Source organism: Ictidomys tridecemlineatus, chromosome 3 (genome assembly GCF_052094955.1).
Source record: "Ictidomys tridecemlineatus isolate mIctTri1 chromosome 3, mIctTri1.hap1, whole genome shotgun sequence".
Taxonomy (NCBI): domain Eukaryota; kingdom Metazoa; phylum Chordata; class Mammalia; order Rodentia; family Sciuridae; genus Ictidomys; species Ictidomys tridecemlineatus.
Genome location: NC_135479.1, coordinates 158,372,846 through 158,395,018, shown reverse-complemented (window position 1 = coordinate 158,395,018; position 22,173 = coordinate 158,372,846). Strand labels below are relative to the sequence as shown.

General features: G+C 38.2%; 1 protein-coding gene across 1 annotated transcript; it reads left to right on the top strand.

Annotated features, from left to right (window-relative positions):
* The first annotated feature begins 353 nt into the window (after positions 1–353).
* Hhla2 (HHLA2 member of B7 family) lies at positions 354–19,249 on the top strand. The gene is given in 7 exon segments (XM_078041180.1): positions 354–440; positions 12,260–12,510; positions 12,512–12,606; positions 15,892–16,059; positions 16,062–16,134; positions 17,713–17,755; positions 18,154–19,249. Coding segments are annotated over 7 exon segments (1,086 nt in total). The 3' UTR covers positions 18,523–19,249.
* Positions 19,250–22,173: the final 2,924 nt, after the last annotated feature.

Here is a 22,173-nt window from a genome sequence, read left to right as displayed (position 1 = left end):
CTATTTCTCTAGGGCATCGAGCAATGTGGGCTCCCTTCAAGCCCCCCAAACTCTTCTCGGGGACTCTGAGGGTGGCAGGTTTCTCCAGCAACAAATACTTCAAGTGTCTGTGGCATTTATGAGGATTTTGGGGAGACTCCAGCAAACCCATTCTCTACTATGCAAAGTCCTTCTTGTTTGAGGGTTGATCTTGATGGGGGAGAGGAAATGACAGATGCTGGGTGTCTCATCACCCTCTTTATGAAGGCCATCCTGAGTTCTGTGCTCTGTGGCATCTCTGCCACATTCCGTCAGCAGGAGGGTGCTCTTCCCACAAGATGTTTAACAGTATGTAGTGAGGAGTAGCAGTAGATATGGACCCAGACAAGACTCAGAAAGTAAAGGTAGTTGGGAACTGGGATCTAAGTCGAAGGACCAACAGGGTCAAGGAATACTACTCGGTGTGTTTGTAGGAATTAGAGTCTCTGAGTGGGTGCAAGTATTGAGAGAAGGGCTCAGGTCCAGGGAAAGATAGGTGACAAAATTGAGATAAGGAGGAATCATCAGAAGATTGGCTTGATAGAGAAGGACAGGAGGCATATTTCTCAAGGCGGTAGCTGATTTTTTGATAGTGACTGAAAGTCGGTACAAGGAGAAACAGAATCATCCTTCAAAAGTGAATCGTGCTGGGCCTGGATCTCACTGCCAGAACATATGGAGGGATGGGAAAAGATGCCTCACTTATAAAATTCCTCTTTTCCTATATGTCACTCTTTTTCTCTGCCTGTTCCCCCTCCCTTTCTCCCTCCTTCCTCTCTGCCTGAATTTGCCAGTGACTTGCCTCCATCTGGAAAGCTCCATAGAATGTCTAAACTTGGAAACAAACAGAACTGAGAAGGGTGTGAGCTACCTAGTGCATCTGAGCTGCTTGGTTTATATGAATGGACCAAACGTACCAGTTCAAATAAATCAAGCTGAAGTTCTCTGCATTTGATACTCGATGCACCAAGTCACAGCTTTTATATTGTTCTTATTATAGTACTAATTTTATAAATTCAACACTAAATTTATGGTATTGGAGCACATGTGATTGTTTTGCGATGTCAAATTCATTCTGTACAAATATTCAAGCCTGAGCTATATATTATGAAGTTATTTTTCTACTTTATAGCGTTATTCTTAAAATCCCCTAAAATACAAGTGCACATCTCTTACCTTTAAAAGATAACATGATAACATGACTTCTTCCCAGAACTTTTGGTAGGAGAAAAATTTATAGTAATTTGTTTATGTGGATTAAAAACAGCCTAGTATGTTCCAGACTCTCCTTTGGCGATTTTTCTTCATAATTTCTTTTCATTTTGCTACTTTGGAATTTTTTTTGGAGACATCGGAAGACCTAATTCAAAGTGTACTACTTAATTAACAGTTGATGATAGAGGTACTAGAACAGGTAGGAGTAGGGACTTAATTGTGTCATTACAAACCCAGATTCTTTCATCTTTCTGCTCTTTTTTTATGTTGACTTTTTTTCCTTCATACTCATTTCCTCACATCTGTAAGATGGCTGTTGCAGCTCCAGTCATCAAATCAAGGCTCAAAAAGTAGAAGTGGTTTGCAATCAAGTCCTGTTCTTGCACCTATTTCACTTATAAGCAAACACGTTTCCACAGAAATCCTAATAGGTCTCATTCATATGATTGTCCAAAACATTGTCTAAATAGTAGCCCCCACCACCACCGTCACCACCCTGGGTTTTATTTCAGTAGTTTGTTTGAACAAAACCATTCCAAACCATTTAAGAGGCTGGCAACAACTTCTTCCCTTGGGCTCAGAGATAGAAGTAAGAAAAGGTGAACACATAGACATCGGAGTCCAACATCCAACAGTCATATAAACATAGCCAATCAGTGGACTTTGAATTCCCCAGAAAATTGGGAGGTTCAGAATGGCTTCCCCTTCTCATCCCAGATCCAAAATTACTTGGCAATAGTCACTTCCCCAGATCCTTCTTTCCTAAATGTAGAGGACTCCCTCTCCAGCCTCAACTCATCAAGGTCATCTCATGTACCTTTTCTGGATACTCAGTTCTCCTTTTGGTTAGTCTGGTCCCATCCTGCGTGGGGCAGAGAAGGAGTTCTGTTAGCAAGAACACAGGGAAATGGCACCAGCATCTGCCACATCTTCCTTTCACATTTTATCCATTTCACACTATTAAGCTTGCTTTTGAATGGTTTCCTGTTTTAAAAAAAAAAATCTTTGTTAATGCTTACTGCCTGGCTTCTTATATTCAACCACTATAATCTCCTCAATGAGATATTTCTAAACGTAAACTTGCCTTAATTTTAGCTTTCTATTTGTTTTTTGCTTGTTTCTTAGCTTTCTATGTTTACTGTGGCTATAACAAGGACCATAATCTATCCCTTGTATATCTTTCCTGTCTGCATGGCCTGCCTGGATTTTTGCTGTCTTGCTGCTGCATCTTTGCTTTATCGTTCCGCTCGAGTATCTACCCTCCCCTAATTGTCTCCACTCTTCCTGTGGAATAGTTTCTCCTGGTCCATCAAAACTGATGTTTTGAGAAGCTTTAATAACACCCCCCGCCCCCTGCCCCCTACTGCCCCAGTGCACCAGTGTTTTCTCTGCTCTCAAACAGACCCTGGTGGGAGCACTGATTGCTGCCTGTGTCTCTGTATGATGATTTATTTGTTTACATAATCCACCTGTCTTTTAGTACTAGACTGAGCCCTTTGAGGTTAAGGGCTGTCTGTCTGACTCATCCGGGTACAGTTTATGACCAATAGGTGATGTTCACATTGTGTGTTTTTAATGGCAGAAAATACGTGCAGCTTGCTGGATGACAGTGTCGGGTAACACACAAAGAAAAACTCGGTCTTATTTCCCAGAAGGTCAGGATAAATTTGAGGTATTTCATTTTCTCTTGTTTCTTAGAGTCAGAAGATGTTAGAGTTTTAACTTGGGAATGAATTATGAGGAGAGCACAGGGCTAAAGCAATGGAGCTTTATAAACCAGTTATTTGGCAGAATTGACCCTAAACTGTACAGAAACATCACTGATAAAAAAAAAAAAATGATAACCAATGCACTTTGGAAATGACTCACGAAGCTAGGACAGCAGTTTTTCTTATGTACCATCCACTTGCATTAGGAAGAGCTTTAAACTCTAAAGATAGAAGATTAATTCAGGTGTATATAGGCACAAATAATTTCTAAACAACTATGCATTATAAATCAAACTTAATAAAAAAAAAACTGTAAATGGTATATGTAATTACGAGTGATTCTTGTGAATATTGTTTTTTTACCTATTCTTCCCACCAAATCCTTGATTCTGATATTAAGTTACCTACCCCAATACCTTGATAAGCAGATACAAGGAATTTTTTACTTCTGGAGTTCAAAAGTTGATACGGGGATTGAATTGGAATGATCTCATACTGGGAAATGAGGAATTATGGGGGAGGCTGCTGGAGACTTGTCAGGGGGTCCTTCTTTTTGTCCAGGAGGGTGAAGCTACCAGAGAAAATAAGTCAGAAATAATTAGTGAAGAACAAAAGACAGAGTCAGAATTATAGTTTTAAAGTAGAGCACCTGATAGATCCAGTCCACACAGAAGCTAGAGCTGGACAATTAAAAAAAATAGCTCCCAAGGTTTATTTAAGGGGGTACACATCAAAGGCAGGGATAAGGTTTCAGGGGGTGGAGTCTTGCGTGATAGCTTACAGTCAGCAGGTTGATTGGCATCTTGCCAGGTCACATGCATCTCAGAGAGGCTGTGTGGCTATATATCAGGCCACCCCATCTCTGGTGTTGTATGGGACTAGGCAGAGCTGAATAGGGCTCACCATGTGTCTGAGCGGTCTTGGCCAGAGGAGATTTCCACTGGAAGTTCCCAGACACCAGATTCTCCTACTCACTAGGCTAGGCTGCATTGCCCATGTAGTCCCCAGGATAGCCCATGGATGGCTCTCAACAAGGAACACCAGATAGATCACTTACCATTCAAGATATATTTAAATGTAACAACCCTGACCCACATGGGATGGAATTCTGATGTCAGGATTAGGTGATAAACCTAAACCACAAGAAAGGAAGCACCCTATTTCAGCCTTGCCCAGGTTCTTTGACCTCCGTACACTGCTAATCCCTCTGTGTTACGGAAACTTCTTCCCACATTTTCTGTGGTGAGAATTCGGTGTACCATTTCAGATCTTTCATGACTCATTACTTCAGTTGAAATCCTTATATCTGACATAGAGAGACCTGGTAGTTAAAAAATAGAATACTTATATTTTGAATTTTATTAACTTAAAACACAGGCCGATCCATTTTCTATGTTTTGGGGAAGGGAGAAATTTAGGTCTGGTTCTGAGTATGGGGTCACTGTTTGATTTTTTTCCCCCATTTTCTTTCTCATACTACTTATATGTATAATATATTTCCAGTTTTTGTTATGAGAAAATATTCAGAGAACTTTGCATTTGAATTGTCATGAAGATATCCAACTCCTTCCAGAGCTTTACAATTTGCTTTCAATATTCACCACTATCTCTTTCACACCTAATCCAAAAGCAGATCCCCCTCCCTTCTTCTTTGACTTGCTGTTGTGTAGCCTTTCCAAAGCATCCGTCTTATTCAGCTTAGTTGTTGCAGAAAACCTGTTTGTTCTTGTCCTATTCAATTAACCTACATTTTGTTAAATTATTTAATAAAACCCTGAGCAGGTGGGAGTAGAAGTGTCTAGAAACAGCCCACTGGCTTCCTGGAGCACTTGGTGCTATAGTCATTATCATTCTCTTCTAGAAGCAGCCTGTTTCCCAGAAGTCCTTGGGCTTCCATCTGCCCACACTCTACACTTCCCTTAGTGGAGTCTTTGGTCATTTAGTGCCTGCCTTGTTAAAACTGATAATTTCTTTTGTCTGTTGTGTTGTTTGGTTTGGGGGTGGGGGTTTGTTCTGCTTTATAGCATTCTTGTTTAGGGTAAAAAGAAAACTTTGTATCTGGCTATATACCCTCTTATATACAGCACAAAAAGAAGCATTTTGTGGTTGGCGTCTGAGTGATAAAATGGTCTTGGGTGGTTTGAGAACAGCCCTGGGCCCTCCTGGGAAGTGTGGTTTTCTACATAAGTACTTTTTCTTGGGCTCTACTTCTGGGGAACCAACCCCACCTGAGACAGGCTTCTTACAGGTAATGAGATCTATCAGGAAGTGTGGGCAGTGGGTTAAAGCAGAGAAAGAAGCTAAGCAAGGATGTGGCTTCAGGTCAAGTTTCAGCCTTAACCCAGGAAAACTCTAGACCACAGTGTTTCTTGGCTCGGAGCCACCACTGTGGCAGGCAGTCATGAGGGACCATAACTCTAGATAGATCTGCCTCTTCTATCATCTGAGCACAATCCTCTGAAGAAGACTGCAGGTATGTGAGCAGTAGCAGTTGCTGAGCAATGCTTTCATAAACACTGTACCAATTTAAGCAATTTCGGGGAATCTGGGCAGGTGATTAGCTGTCTACTAATTAACAAAACATCAGAAATTTAATGAATGATATTTTAAACACATCTACATTTATTGGTCTCAACTCATGAACTATCCTAAATTTTCTCGGCCTCACTTGTCTCTTGGGCTCTAATCTGGCTGGGAAAAATGAATACTCTGATACCTCCAGACTCTGATGCTACTGTCTCATTTCCAAATATCATCACCTAACCCCAGTTCCTTGGGGAGGCAAGTTCCAGCATGTCTTCTATTGTGCCCTCCATGCTGGGAGCTGTTGCAGGGTCCAGACAAGACCCAGGGCAGCTCTCAGTCGGTGGTTTCCCCTGCTCTATTTCCAAACTCCAATGCAAAGTGCCATAGAGTTAAAATGGCATCCAGGAGAGCATGGCAGCTCATTTCCACAGTGGCTGTTCCAAGTTGCCAAGTACACAACCAGGAAGAAATAGTTACTCTGACCATGGGAAGACTTTGACCAGTAGGGACGCTTTCAGGGAAACTCCTTTAGGTCTCTTCCTCTGATGAATTATTTTGAGGTGCTGTGGTTCTTAGAGCTTGTGGGTTAGCAAGTGACTGTTTTCTGTTCTGAAATTGCAGTAACTCTCACCTTCTATCTGCTTTTCATCTTCCTTGTTTCATCCCCCTTTTCTTTGACTCTTGCTGCTCTGCAGTTGAACCTATGCACCTTTCCCCAAATTCGTCACACGGCACTCTTCGCCTGGTTTCCCACAACAAAGAAACAAAGACAGTGCTTTCTAGAAATTCAAAGTTTCAGTGCAATATAAGAATTCTCTTAAGTGGTAGAATTTCACTGTAAAACATCAGGGAGATATTTCAAGTAAAGAAAAGGTAATCCTTACCTCATTCATTTGTTCTTTCTTTGTCTAAACAAAGTTAATCCTATTAAACTCTAAGCGGATGCTAAAGAGAAATTCCCAGGATGATACAAAGAGTTTTCCTTCTGTTCCCATTTCTTTCACAAATTGGCTTAGTGCCATGAACACCGTGAAGAGGCGATGAATTTAAAAACAATGCAGAGGAGAATGGAGTGCAGTGGAATCTGCTTTTCCTCAAAGGAATTCAGAACATTTGTGCACTGGCTTGAAGGTACAAGTGACTGGGAACATTTCCTTTTCAAAAAAGATCACTGACTTGCTCTGTGGCTCTGGCCAGTTGTACATCAGTGGTTATGAGGCAAGGACTAACCTCAAGTATCACCAATGTACTGGCTTGAGAATAGGACCCAACCTACAGTGACGTGTATCATTCACAATAAGTGCTGATGATGCCTGTCAGTTTGGTCTGTGGCTATTAAGATGGGTATGGGGTAACTGTTCTGTTCTTATGTTTGTAGAAAATGGCTTCAATTTTCTCTACTGATTAGTTTTAGCATCTGGATTTCCTTTAGTCATGTTCATTAGCGGCTGCCTCTTTGCCTTTCTCCTTCACATCTGGAATCCAGCCAAAATGTACCAGAACAAGATGCTTCTAACATTTGAACCCTTTTGTAAGCATGCTGATTGCAACTTGTATAAGTTCAGTTTAGACTAAGGTGGAAGATTTCTGGTACTTTGAGGGGGGAAAAATAAATGTCTTAAAATAAAACAGGAATAAAAATAGGGCCAAATACTCATTAACTGCCTCACTTAACTGAATGCTGAAATTATTTCAACAGTGCTAAATCAAGCCTTTGTGTAGAAGAGGTTGAGCATCTTTTTTTTTTTTAAATTCATGGTACTTTAGCTTAGATAAGTAGGTTACTGTAATTTGTCATTTTATCTAAAATACATGAATTAAATCGTCTCAAGGACCCAATTTTTAGCTCATGCCTAGGCTGACCTGTGAAGTGGAGCACTTGTGTTCACAAGCCTTTGGGAATGTCTGGGCTGCTGTGGAGAGGTTGAAGAAGCAGGCTGGACCAGGAGCCAGAGGATGGGTGTGAGGCTTGGTTAGGATAGGGTTAAGAATTTGGATCTCACAATGATTGTGGTAGGAAGCTACTGGAGGGATTTTAATTAGGATAATGTCATAGAATGACTTATGTCTTAAAAGTATGGCTCTTGACTGTGGTGTTGATGATAGATTGTAAGGAGGCAAGAGCACAAAACGAGTAATCAACCAGATGCCTATTTTTAGATATCCGTGTAAGAAAATAATAGTGGCTTTGCATCAGCATGGTAACAGGGTGGAGAAATGTGGACAAATAAAAGATGAGTTCATGGATTAGATACGGGGCACATGGGAATGGACAAATCAAGATCAATTTCTGGTCTAAACAACTGGAAGAATTTGGTGCCAGTTAGATGAAGACTGGAGGAAGGGTGTGATGATTGTTGTCTTGTTGAGGAGTAGGACAGAGAGCAAGGGCTTGTGCTTACTTGGTGATGTCTGGGTAGCGCAGGCCTAATGAGCTATTGAATATAGGACTTCGACTCAGTAGATAAACTTGAAAATTCTTGATGGAGAGAGGGCACTCAGTCATGGAATAAAGGAACTTGCCTAAGGAGAGCATAGAGAGAGAAGATAGAAGCCCAGGGAACATTCTGTATTTCCACATAAACAAGGCAATGAGAGGAGAACTAATAAGGACTAAGGAGCAGCAGTAAGAAAGGAAAAAATACAATGTGGTGTTTTGGAAACCAGGAGCAGAATCTTACATGAGGAAGCTGATAGTTGTGTGCTACTGTGATGTGGAGTAAGATGACAGATGATAACTGCTATTTGGGGCATCAGGAAAGTTTTTGGTGATACTGACATAGGCAGTTTTGTATGTCCTACAGGGAAGAGCTCAGAGTGAACTGAGAAGAGACTGTAAAGGGAGAATTTAATCAAGCTATTTAATCAAGAGTCAGCATGATTTTTTTTTTCTCTCATGCTCTTAAGATGGGCAATATTGGAGCATTGGTGCTTATCGAGTTGATCTAATAGAACCTGATGAAGTCGAGAGGAAATAATTGCAAGGACATTTCTGGAATACATAAATGTATGAAATATAGAGCACAGTGAAGAACTTGGCCTTAGATAAGGGCAGAAAGGAAGAGTGGCCAATGGTTTGAATTGGTGGTGAGACAAAGGCATCCATAACTAATCAAAACTAATTGATGAAACAAGAATATTAGCTGAGGGAAATTGTAAACTGGGCTAGTGGCAATTGAGAAGGTTGCAAATGTTGGAGTCCTGGGGAGCAGGAATGTAAAGTTTTCATAGGAAAGTGGACAAAGAATGTGCCAAAGTTAAACAAGATTATTTCAATTAATTTTGCTTGGGAAGAGTCTAGGATTAAGATTATTTTCATACTAAGAAAATGAGTTTACCATTTATAATTGTCCCATTCAGAGATGATTGTTGTGATACATTTATATTTGCAAATACATCTGTAGAAATAAATATAAAAGAAAAATGCTATTTTTTTGGAGAGGAGAGAATTTTTTAATATTGATCTTTTTCAGTTTTCGGTGGACACAACATCTTTATTTTTATGTGGTCCTGAGGATTGAATCCAGCGCCCCGTGCATGGCAGGCGAGCGTGTTACCACCTGAGCCACATCCCCAGCCCAGAAAAATGCTATTTTAACAGTTTTCACTTAGTTTCCATCCCTTTCCGAGCATAGCTAAAATACTTGACTATTAGTGGAAACTTTTGTTATACTGCAAATGTTTTCATGTAGACATATGTCTGATAGAATATGGTAATTGAAAAAGCTTTCTAAGGTTATACGTTACATTATTCTAATATTTAAAATGTGAACATGAAACTATAAATCACCAGGTTTTATTTTGAGAGTCTAGTTTTACTTTCTGGGATACTCGGTTATCATTTTAAAGTCTCATATCTTACAACAGATTTAGAACGTATTCCTTCAGTGGTAGGACTGCCAAATGATTTCTTTAAAATTTTGTTTAAGATTTTAAAACAAATTATGTTATTCTTTAAACAAGTTATTTCTTAGGTGATGAAATTACAATTAAATTTTACTCTAAGAAAATCAATCACCATTTCACTTGAAACTTTATTGTATGTGTGCCTGTTCTGCCTTCTACATCTTCTCACTTTGAGTTTTGAAAAGCTCTCGGTCCACCATGATTTGAATGACTGCCTGTGGTTGACACTAGTGCTGGACATCTGTTTCCAGGTTTCCTCTGTTTTGTATGTGTGATTACAAACAATCCCACAGTTAACATTGTTGCACTTGATATTGAATTTTCTTTTAGTATATTCTACTATAAAAGCAATATGTCCATTGTAGAAAGCTTTATGAAGAGCAAAACTAGAGAACCTCTTTGAATCAATACTGAATCTATCTATTCAATAGCCATTTCAGCACTCACCAGATAGCAGACACTACTCCAGATGTGAAACCTGCTCTTCAGAGTCAAAACCCTACTGTATAAGTGACAGATCTTGTTAGTGCCCTGTATTCAGCAATGTGTATGCTTTTAATGAAGGGACTATGCTATTGAAAAGTTATATCATAATCTGGTTTCTTTCCTATAACATTAAGAACTTCCCTGTCATTGAACTTTTAAAATATCATGTTTAATTAATGACAAGAAATTATTTGTGTGAATATTCAATAGTTTAATCTCCTAGAGTCAGATGCAAATTTTTTCCAGTTCCTTTTTTTCACATAAAATCCATAACGTTCTTTGCTTCTCTTCAATAGTTTAACTAATGTGACCTCCCCAAGACATGAAGGCATAGTCAGTGCTGTCTTTCTCATACCATCTGAATGGACTACGAGGTAACTGCTTTTATAATACAAGTGCTAGTTATTTGTATCATTAGTTAGGAACATGAACACAAAATGCAAAGTGGCTATAGATGGTGCATTCCTAATCTAAAACCTTTTTGCACTGACATGATGGTACAATGTAAATTTCCACACCTAACCTTTACAGGTCAGTTAAAATGCAGGTGCACTGAAAATATTGTATAAAATTACATCAGACTGTGCATATGGTGTATGCAAAACATTGTGTGTTTACGTCTGGGTCCCATTACAGTTATGTATGTGTAAATATTCTAAATCTGAAAAAATTTGAAACACTTCTGGTCCCAAGCATTTTTGGATGAGGAACATTCAGTCTATATTTTCTCTGTAGCATTGTGAACTTTCCTAAATGATGATTCAATAAAAAACAGGGAACAGTCTAGAAATCTGCAGAAAGATTAAAAATCATACTCTTTAGTCTACTCTAAGTAAGGGTCTATCTAATTTGTTATCTGCTACTAGAAATAAAATCACTAGAATATCAAGAATGTGTATGTGTGTGGTGATGCATGGGTGTCTACAATTGAGTCACATCCCAGTCCTCTATTTTTTTCAGTACTGAGGTTTGAATTCAGGACTAGTTTACTTGGTCACTTTTTTATTTTTTGAGACAGGGTATATCTAGTTACTAAGGCTGGCCTCAAACTTGTGATTCTCCTGCCTCAGCCTCCCAAGTTGCTGGAATTACAGGTGTGTGCCACTGCTCCTTGTTAATTGATTTTTCTAAGTGCAAATATGGTACTTACTATTTGTCAGGAGGCATTATGAGCTTTCTAGGTTCTGTGATAGGCATTTTTAATTATCCAATGAAATATTAGGTATGGTGAGCAATTAGGGAGATTAATAATCAATCCTTTTCTTTACCACGTTCCATTTCTTTCTCAAAACCTCTCTAGCTTTCTACAGAGAACTAGCTCTTTGAGGAAGAAAAGTGGAACATGGCAGAGTAGAAAGAGCCCCAGAGGAGTGGGCAGAGAAAAAAGACTTTGTGGCAGATTCCCTGAGCACCCAATTCTTCCATCTTGGGTGCCCTTGACCAAAGTTCAAAGGAATATACTCCATTGTCCACAAAACAAGGCTTTTTCCCACCTTAATATAGACTCCTCAGAGAAACACAAGATCTATTTTAACTATTTTGTGAATTGGTCAAAGGAGCTATATGATCTTTTGAGTGATATGGAGTGTCTAGCTATGTTTTCTTTGCAAAGACCTTTTGTTATTACTAGAAATTGACAACTGAAATTAATAGAAAAATGATAGAAACATGTAAATGAAGAAGATTAGAATTCCAAATTTATATCTAGAGTAATTTCCCTCAATTCTGCTTTTACTCTCCCATAGGATATCTTCAGAGTTGTCCCAAAGTCGAAATAAGTCACTTCATTTCTCCTTTTGGATTTCTCCTTCCCATGTCCTCCCCTACTTGGGAATAGTATACAAATATTTCTGGCAGATTATTGGATCCAGCATTGTTTTCTACATACTCCAAATATTTTAAGATCCAACCAAGTTGTTTGTTTCCACTATTAGAGCCCTCTGGCTCTAGCTATCTGGATAAACTAACTTATAGTTGTTACAGTAGGTGTTAAAAGTGACTATGTTCCAGGAATGAAAATCAATAGGAGTCTTTTAAAATTACACACACACACACACACACACACACACACACACATTTTCCAGTACTAGAGCAGACCAGGATTGGTGGAAAGATGAGATTATTGATCAAGTGGGCAGCAGACTAGTGCACCCATGCTTTAGAAAGTTATCAATTGTCAGTTACATCAAATCAAACAAGACATTCAATGAAAATGGATAAAACTCAAACACAGAACTTCATGACTTGCTTCTAACAATCAGACAGGGTTTCTTTACAAGTTGGTCTGTTAATGATCAGGCTGCTGAGCTAGGAAATTTCTTCCAGATAGGCCTGACATAATCTTTGACAAGTTCCATCACTAATTCACTTCATTCAACCATCTCTGTTCTTGGTTTTAGATATTCTATTCAGTTTTCTTCAATCACCTTGGTAATAAGAATGAGCAAATTGCCATTGGAAGATGTGATGAAGATACAATTCTTCCTTGCTCATTTGAGAGTGAGCTCAACATTGTAATTCACTGGAAGAATCAAGATAATCACAGTGTGCACAGTTACTACAAAAAAAACGGTGACCAGGTGGAAAAACATCCCAAATATGCAAAAGGGACATCCCTCTTCCATAGTGAGATTCACAATGGGAATGCCTCTGAGAAGATTAAGCCTTCTGGATGAAGGAATTTATGTCTGCTATGTGGGAACAGAAACTTGGCATATCACAAACAAGGTGTTGCTCGAGATGGGAGGTGAGTGTTCATGTGAGGTTTTGTAAAACTCAACGACTTGATTCAATGATATTCTGAAAGGTTTTTTTTCCCCTAAATTAACATGCTAGGGACTTTCTTTCAAGTCAATTTCTGCACATCTATCTCATTATCTTTTAATGCATGGTGTCTCATCGTTTAGATATAATTGACATAGCAATTTTCCCTATTGTTGGATATCCAGGGATTTCCAGTGCTTTTTTTCATGACAAAGGGTGTCATTAGGAACAACATCTTTATAGTTCTGTTTAATATTCTGAAGTTTTCTGAAAAGTAAGATTTTAATGTTACTGACATCAGCAGCATAAGAGTATCTATTTTCTTTTTAGTCCTATCAGCACTGAATATTATCAATCTTAAATATTTCTGCCAGTAGGATGAATAAACCACTGTTTTATCCAAATTAGATCTTTGTTATAAAATGAAGTTACCATATTGTACACTTTTCTCTGTAATAGCTATACTATACCTAGTCAACATATTGTTGCCCATTTTCATGGTTAAATTGACTCAAACAGATTCAATCTGAATTGAACAAAGTAAATGAAAAGCAAAGATTCATGTGTTTTAATTCTTATTTTAAGGATTATTGATGCTGTGGTCTATTATTGGGGCTTCTAATCATTCACACAGTATATTACAGGCATACTACAATATACTGCATACATTTCACTCTATTTTGTTTTTCAGATGTTACAGTTTTTCAAACTGAAGGTTCATAGCAACCTTGCATTAATGAAGCCTGTTGGCACCATTTTTCCAAAAGCATGTACTCATTTCCTGTCTGCACATTTTGGTAAATTTTTCATCTAAACTTTTATCATTGTATCTGTTATGGTGATCCATGATCAGTGATCTTTGGTGTTACTATTGTGATTGTTCTGAGATCCTACAAAGCATGTCCCTATGAAGGTGATTCTAACTGGCCTATGGCATGCACTTTCTGATTGTTCCACCCACTGACCATTCTTATGTGTGTCTCCCTCTTTTGGACCTTCCTTTGCCCTGTGACACAACAATCTTAAATTAGGCCCATGAATAACCCTACAATGGCCTCCAAGTGTTCACATGAAAGGAAGAGTTGAATGTTTCTCACATTGTCTTTAGCTAGAAATAGTGAGAAAGACATGTCAAAAGCCAAGATGGGCCTAAAGTCAGAACTCTACAGCATACAGCTAAACTGTGAATGTAGATGGAAGGTTCTCAAGGGAAACTTGCCAGTGAAAGTATTATTCCAGTGAACATGTGAATAAGAAAGCAGAACTTCCTTTATGGATGGTGTGCAGAAAGTTTTAATGGTCTGGATAGAAATCACACCAACCACAACATTACTTTAAGCCAAAGTCTAATCCAAAACAAGGCCCTAACTCTCCAATTCTACTATGATTGAAAAAGGTAAGGAAGCTGCAGAAGAAAAACTTGAAGCTTGCAAAAGTTTATGAGGTTACAGGGGGAAAAAAATCTGTATCTAATAGCATTAAAGTACAAAGGAAAATAAGTTTTTTTAGAAGATCTAGCTGAGATCATTGATAAAGGTGGCCACACTGAACAACAGATTTTCAACACAGAAGAGACAACCTTGTATTGCAAGAGGATGCCATCTAGAAATTTCGTAGGTAGAGAGGAAAAATAACCCCTGAATTCAAAGGACAGGATGATTCTCTTGGTGGGAGATAATACAGCTGAGGACTTGAGATGGGAATCAATGCTCATTTATCATTCCAAAAATCTTAGAGCCCTTAAGAATCATAGTAAATTTGTTCTTCTTGTACTTTATAAATGGAACAACCATATCTGGTTTCACATGCTTAGAACATACTTTACTGAAAATATTAAGCCCACTGTTGAACTTCTCAGAAAAAAAATCTATTTCAAAATCTTACCATTAAGGGGTTGGGGATTTAGTTCAGTAGCAGAGTGCTTGCTTAGCATTCACAAAGCCCTGAGTTCAATCTTCAGATCTGGGGTGGGGGCGGGGGGGGGACCTTACTATTCATTGATGATATACCTTGTTACCCAAAAGCTCAGATGGAGTTTGTGCCAAGACAGGCCTAAACAGTCATGTTTTCGTGACTGCTAACAAAATGTTCATTTAGTAGCCCATGAATCAAGGAGTAATTTTAACTTTCAAGCTTTATTATTTAAGGAATACATTCTGAAAGGCTATAGTTGCCACAGATAGTGATTTTTTTTTTCTAGTCGATCTGGGAAAATGAAATTGGAAACCTTCTGGAAAGGAGTCATCATTTTAGATGTCTCAATCCAACAAGAAATTTAGAGTACTACAGAAACGTAAAGCAGCAGCAGGGTTTGAGAGGATTGACTCCAATTTTGAAACAAGTTCTATTGTGTGTGAAATTCTTTCAGAGCTTCACTTACTATAGAAAAATCTTTGGTGAAGGAAATCAATTGAGGAAGCAAACTTCATTGTTGTCTTACTTAAAGAAATAACCATAGTCACCCCATCCTTCAACTACCACCGCTCTGATCAGTCAGTGTCATCAATATTGACCCTTCACCAGCTTGCTGATGTGATTGTTCTGGAGAGTATTAGCGATTTTAGCACTAAAGTATTTTTAATTGAGGTATGTACATTGGTTTTTTTAGACATAATGCTATGCATACTTAAAACTGTGCTATAATGATAAAATAAAATTTATAAGTCTGTGAAGCAAAAATATTCATGTGACTTGCTTTATTGTGATATTTACAGTGCTACAGTAGTCAGGAACTGAACTTAATATCTCCAAGGTATGCTTCCATATAATCTATAATAGTTGATAGCATTATATATCATGGGTGTATTTTCTACCTAATAGGTTATTTTATCCACAACTAGTTCCTTTTTCCTTTGCTTAATTTAGCTGCTTTATACCTTGACTCAGAAATCTAAGGATTATGTGTAAACAGAATCAAATAGACTGAATAAGTATCTGAAGAGTTCAGAGTTGTGCATGAACTCTAGTTTATAGAGTCTGATTCCCACATTTTGCTTGCTCAGTGAGACCTTCAGATTTCTTTGTCAGCTAAGATCCTAGAAAATAGAGATTTCCATTTGCTGTGTACCCATGCGTGTTCTTTCTCATTCCTTCTGGATAAGGACACTATCTGAAAATTCTAGAGTTTTTGGTTTTCATTTCAGAAACTGCCAAGTTTTGCTCCTAAAAACTAGGTTTTCACTGCAAGGGCATAAAAGTGATTTCTGCACAGATGGTCTAAGAAGCTGATGGTGAGAGTCCTTCATGTGCCCATCTTTCTCCTGCAAAGCTATCTTCGCACCTGTGATGCAGTATGAAAAGAGGAACACGAACAGCTTCCTGGTATGTAGTGTGTTAATTGTTTATCCTCTTTCACATATTATGTGGAGAATGGACAATGCATCCATCTCAGAAAGCAATACGGAAGAAATTGGGTATTGGGATCCTTTATCACTTCATTCAATATCACAGGATCAAATTCATCTTATTAACGTGCTATTGAAAATTAATTGCTGATGCAAAGATGGACAGGGTGATGGAAGACTGATTGGAAGGTGGGTTTGTCGGACTTTCTGAGTACAAGTGCTATGTCACTGATTGGAAGGTCTTAGGGATAGCTTTTACAAAAAAAAATATATATCTGTGGCAATGCTAATCTTTACTGGATTCATTACTTTACATAATTATTTTAAAATCTGAGCCTAAGTTACTCATTGATGAAATTACCAGATGTTTTTTAATCAAATGAAAATATTTGTGAAATGGAAAGTAGTAAATTTTTCCATGACTATCACTGTGTGTGTTGTTCATCCTCTAGACAGGATTTTCTATGTGCATTTCACTTTAATGTGCAAAGGAAAAGGAAGGAATACTTGTCTCTTAGCAGCTTACAACCTCCAATTCTTCCCAATATTTCAACAACGACAACAAAAAACTAATGATATTATTGCTTGTAATTTAATCTCTTACATAGTATTTGTCAGTTAATCTTTACCCAAACCTCTATCACAGAATCGGGTTCCAACCCTTCTTTCCAAAGATTTGAACAAATGGAAACTCTGGTCGCTCTATAACCTGCTTATGAAAATATTAATGGGAAGAAAAATGACATGTCCCAATCTAATTCCAGAGAGAATTGCTTCATATTTTTAGAAGCAGAACAAAATTTTTTCTGTCAATCTCTCCTATGTAGGAAGAGTGGAGGTTAGCTATTCTTTTCAGATTTCTCTTCCCCAGGATTTCATAGTTTCAAAATATTTACCAACAAATTACAATATTATGAATGACTCGTCACCTTTACCTGACTCTAGTGTTAAAGTCAGTCATTTAATGTTCACTTGCCATCAGCCAGGCAGCAACAGAGACATGGGGGAAGGGTTGAAATGTTAATATTAAATTGTAAATTTTTTTTTGAAAATAGTCATTTCTCATGTTTATTCAGAACTGAATATCTGAAGCCCTAGTTCTTTAAACTGAACATCAAGTGTCCTTGCTCTCAGACAGCTGAACGTTAACGTGAACTCATGCTCAATTCTGGATCCATGGCATCTTGTACAGATGCCTACTAATAAGACCAAACTGGGAATGTAGCACACAAAGGTTGTGGGTGTTTCTACTCACTGTGGTGAGGTATGTGCGGAGTTGTTACAGAACGCACATTTAAGGAAGTTGCACAAGGGTAGAATTTTAAGTGTGTCAGGAGATTCCAGGAGATCATAGACACTCCAAGTCAAAAGCATACAGGAGTAAAATTTGCCTGGATTTGTGTAAGTATGAGGTAGTTCAGGGTGAAACTAGGAGATCAAGGGGTAAACCTGGAGAGGGAGGCAAAAACACTTCTACACTTTTCTAAGGAGCCTGAAATAGATGGTCCTATATGTAGGATGGAGTCAAAGAAGGATTTAAAAGCATCATTAATCTGAAATCCTGGATTTGTCTTTAAAACAATTTTTGCTGTAGCATCATTCTCAGGTAGAATTCGAACCATGGAACAATCCATGGCACTTCATACAAGTCAGCCTACAGAGCAAGAATGACAGAATGGAACCAGAGAGGCAAGTCAATAATACCCTTTCTTTCTTTTTTTTTAAAATAATATTCTTTCTAAAAGATCCCACTCCAATGTGGATTCCTTGTGCAGAGTTGGAAATGTAGTACGTATATGCACAAAAAGGGAATTGTTCTAGATAGAGAAATAAGTAGTTGAGAACATAGAAGTACCAGGGACCACTAGGTAGTAGATAAAGTAACCAGAGGAGACCTGGGGAATAGCAGCATTTGAGGGGCTAACAGAAGAACACTGAATTAAATAGCTAGTAAGAGGTATCAGCATTCCTGTGTTACTCTCTGGTCATACGCAGATGCATTATCTCCCCAGCTGGCCCAAGCTTAGCCCTCTTTGAAGGCCTAAAGTAACCTTGGACTAAAGAAACTTAGAATCGTGTCAATAAAGCTTTTCTTTTTATGAAACTCTACAGCCACAAATACCTAATTGCTTTTCAAAAAGGTATTTCCAAATATATCAATATTACAACATTCATTCCCTGCTAAGTGTAACTTAGAAAGCTTGTTCAACAATTTTCTCTTCATTGATGTTTCTTTTCTTGTTCTGTTGTTAGATGGCTTTTGGAAAATGCAAAATGATCACATTTCACTTTTATGTCAAGTTATCAGTGATTTTTTTTCTCTACTGAATCAAGACTTCAGAGTTCCATGGTCCAGAGTGGAAAGGGGGACTTCCTCTCTCCTGGCTTGCTCACAAAACACAATCATCAATGACCTTGATTCTCATAAATGAGTGACTTCTCTGACTTTGACAGATCTTACCCCTTCAGACAGTACAGAATATTTGTGCACTATTTCTTCAAGTGAATATACTTTACTCACCATCCACATGCTATCTGTAGGTAATTGCCAGTAGAGTTGGATAAAGGGTTTGGGGTATAGCAGTAGAGGTCTGTACAAGTGGAAAGTGAGCTGTCTTTTAAAGAATAGGTTAGTACTTCTCATTGTCACCTACAGGATTATTTCTGGTCCAGATCAGATAACTCTTCCTCCTCAATTCTTCCTCTTTTGACCACATCAAAGTCTTGTATTTGGAAAAACAAATTGCTCCCACAAGATTTCCTTTTCATGATTTCAGGGCTTCAGAAATGAAGAGAAACCCACACATATTGGTGACTATGGGCTGAACATCTTTAATTCCTGCTCAGCACTACAGTGCTGCCTTAGGGCCTGGGTTTGGGAGTTGAGACTGTAAGCTCAATAGAAAGTTGTGGGGCCCTGCTGGATGCTTGGAAAAAGTGGCATTGTCTTTTAACTTGGTTGAAAGTTCACACATTTGAAGCACTAAGTTATACCTGATTCAGCTCACTCTTCACCTCTGTTGATCGTTAACTGCCAAAACTAACTATTTAAAATGTATGTAGTCTCAGAGTCAGGGAATGTGTACTGTGAAGTTGTTTGGTCCCCATACCCATCATCTATCAGCTTGATATCAAGGGAGACCCTGGAAGATCTTTCTTCCCTTTAATAAGGAAATTTGAGTTAGCGGTACATGTTTTATAAATTTTTGTATCATTAAATACATAAAAATTGGGAGAAATAAGAATTTTCCTCAGGTTATATGGTTTTCAGATAGAAATTTCCAGACACTGAGTAATAACACTCCCTTTGTAGAGCTGCCATTTTGACAGTATAGAATGAAAACCAGAATGTACTTAAAGTTCCTATCTTTCCTCAAAATAAGAGTATCAGTATTATGTACAATACAGTTAAGGCCATATTCTATTTTTAAAACTGTTGTTTCATGTTGGATTCATTTTTGGAGTATAGAAAATATATGAGGAAGAAACTGTGTGAAGATCACATATGTCCCATCTTATTACCAGAGATCCAATTTTCAGTTCCACACAAAGTGAATCATCAGGATCTTTCTATCCCTGACCAAAGGGGCTTCTCAGAAACTCTCATTCCAAGTAAATTCTGGCCAGTGGGAAATTGTGGAAAGTTTCCCCATAGTCTTCTAAGGAGATAGCTATAACAGGAGCCACCCCAGCCAGACAAGAAAATAAGGTGAATAGTCTTGGTACCCTATCCATCAGCCTTTCAAGAAAACTTTATTTTCTATTCTGAATTGCAATTTTCCATTTGCTATGCCTTGCCTGAGAAATGCTACCACATATAAAAATGAGGCCAAGATTTGGGGACACTTAGGATTCCTAGAGTACACATCTGCTCAATAAAAGTTGCACTGAACTAAGTAAAATTAATAATCTTTCATAAATTTTGTTGTAGAATTCACATGTCTTTGTAGATGGGGGAACTGAGGGTCACTGATAAAGTTATATCTTGCAGGCGGAAACATTGCTTATGAAGACACCTTGAGAATTCAGTCTAACATCTGTACTTGAGCTAGAATAGCTAGAGTAGTATTTGTAAGGCTCTTAGTTTGATCACTAGCATTGGAAAAAAAATCTCTACTGAATCCTTTACTACAGTATTTAATCTCAGAATGACACAAATAGATAGGTAGATTGTTTTATTGGCTATAAACGATTTATTAAATATGTTCATAAAAACTAATGTTATGTAACTAGAGAGATTCATTTTAATGAATAGCCCATAAACATTTTTCCACCCTGAATTAACCTTTGTGCTCTAATGCTTAACTCCTCACTCTTTGGTAGAACACAGATACAAGATTAGCTGGGTTCTGGTCTCCAAATGTCTACCTTCAGAAATTTCTCCTTCAATGCCTATTACAATTCTAGTCCACAAAAGGATGTTGAAGTTCAGGCTCCTCTGGTTTTCCTGAGGAGCTCCAAGAACTATTAACCCAGTGATCATCTGTTGCTTCTCTCATTACCTTGAATTTACACAGTTCCCCTAGGATGCTGTCTTTCCCCAAGACAAGGGTGAACTGCATCTTTCCCTCATGGCTGAAGGAGAATTCTGGGCTGAGGTTAGTTTTCAGTCAGTTATCCTACTGTGATTAAAAAAAAGGTACTAATTCCCTTATTATAGAGACAACAGAAACTTAAAATGCATCATTGACTCATTGCTTCTCAAGTTTTCAGACTCTTATAAACCCCACCCAAACTGGTTAATATTAGTGTCTGTAAATTTTCCATAATAGACACTGAAATGGAAATACTAATGGTCATGGGAAACTCTCCTGTCCAGCTTGGACTCTTAGCTTGATCTGAAGGGCCTTTTTATGATCTTCTTTTTTTTTTTTTTTTAAATTCTGCCTCCTCTCTGGAGTACAAAAGTAAGTAGTTTTAAAAATAGTCAATATGCTCTACTGCCTCCCACCTACCCACATTTCTTATTTGGGAATTTTTCATGCAGTTCAGTCTGTTTTATTTAGAACCAAGCACAAGGAACAGCTTCCTGGATAATGTGTGCTTATGTTACTGGTGATTTTTCCAAATACAATAGGAATAATTTGCCCTAAATTGAGAAGATGCAGCACTGGCAACACAGGGAATGTGGAGACTATGGCTCTGTCCCTGGGTGTTCCGTATCCTGTGTATTAAAGATGACATGAAAACACACCCTGCTGCTGGGCATGGAAATGGATCTTAATCTTCGGAAGAATCATTCTAAAATTTATCAAAGTCTCCTAACTATTCTACTTTAAAAATTTTGCTCTGCGTAAATGATCAGAGCCGTGCCAAGCTATACACAAGCATTTTTACTATGGCACACTGCCATTAAATTTTCTAGTTTTCCTACTATTTTAGGTGACTAATAAGGGAGGGAACTGATTGAATTGAAAAATCATAGGTATTTTTTTTCAAAACTAAATTTAAGTTGGCATAAAAATAAATGGAATGATCTGGTCATCCTGCACTGAAAAATAGCTATCAAGACATGACAAAAGTTGTCCTTGAAGTGATCAAACCATGAGTTCCCTATCAGACCTCATCCAGGTACTTTCTTCAGTCCCTGGAATTTGTTGTCTCCTGAGTTTATTCTATAGTTGGTGCTTAAAAAAAATCTTTGGAACAATTCTGGCTAAATTAATTTTTTTAAAAATTTTAAATCTCATGTAACAAACTTGCCGTACAATAATTTAAAATGATGCCTCAAGACACCGTGGGCAGGAGACTCTTTGCATTAATGAATAGAATTTGAGCTGGAAAGCAACTAGACAAAACTGAGATCTAGTTCATCTCCACATCCCAGGAGACGGGAATTCAGGAAGTCCTCTGCAGTGCTAGGTAGGTTTGTGAAACCGATTTATGTCACCACCTGAGATGGCCCAGCTAACTAGTGGCAGGGGCAGTTCTAGACACCCAGAAGTTCTCCCTCAGTCCATCACCCACCTCAGATGGTTCTGGGTGTCCTGAGAGGTTGAGCTAGATCCCATGTCCTTTCCATGTGTTCCTCAGGTTGATATCTAACACCCCACTGAAGTTAGAGAATTCAGGTTAGAGAGAAAACATTATGGAGGGCACTGTCGGGGTAACAAGAGTTTTGCCAGTTCTGGCCCTGTTGTCCCATAGCTGGCCAGAAGAATAGATAGTAGGTCACAGGTGTATGGCTTGTCAGACAATGCAACACC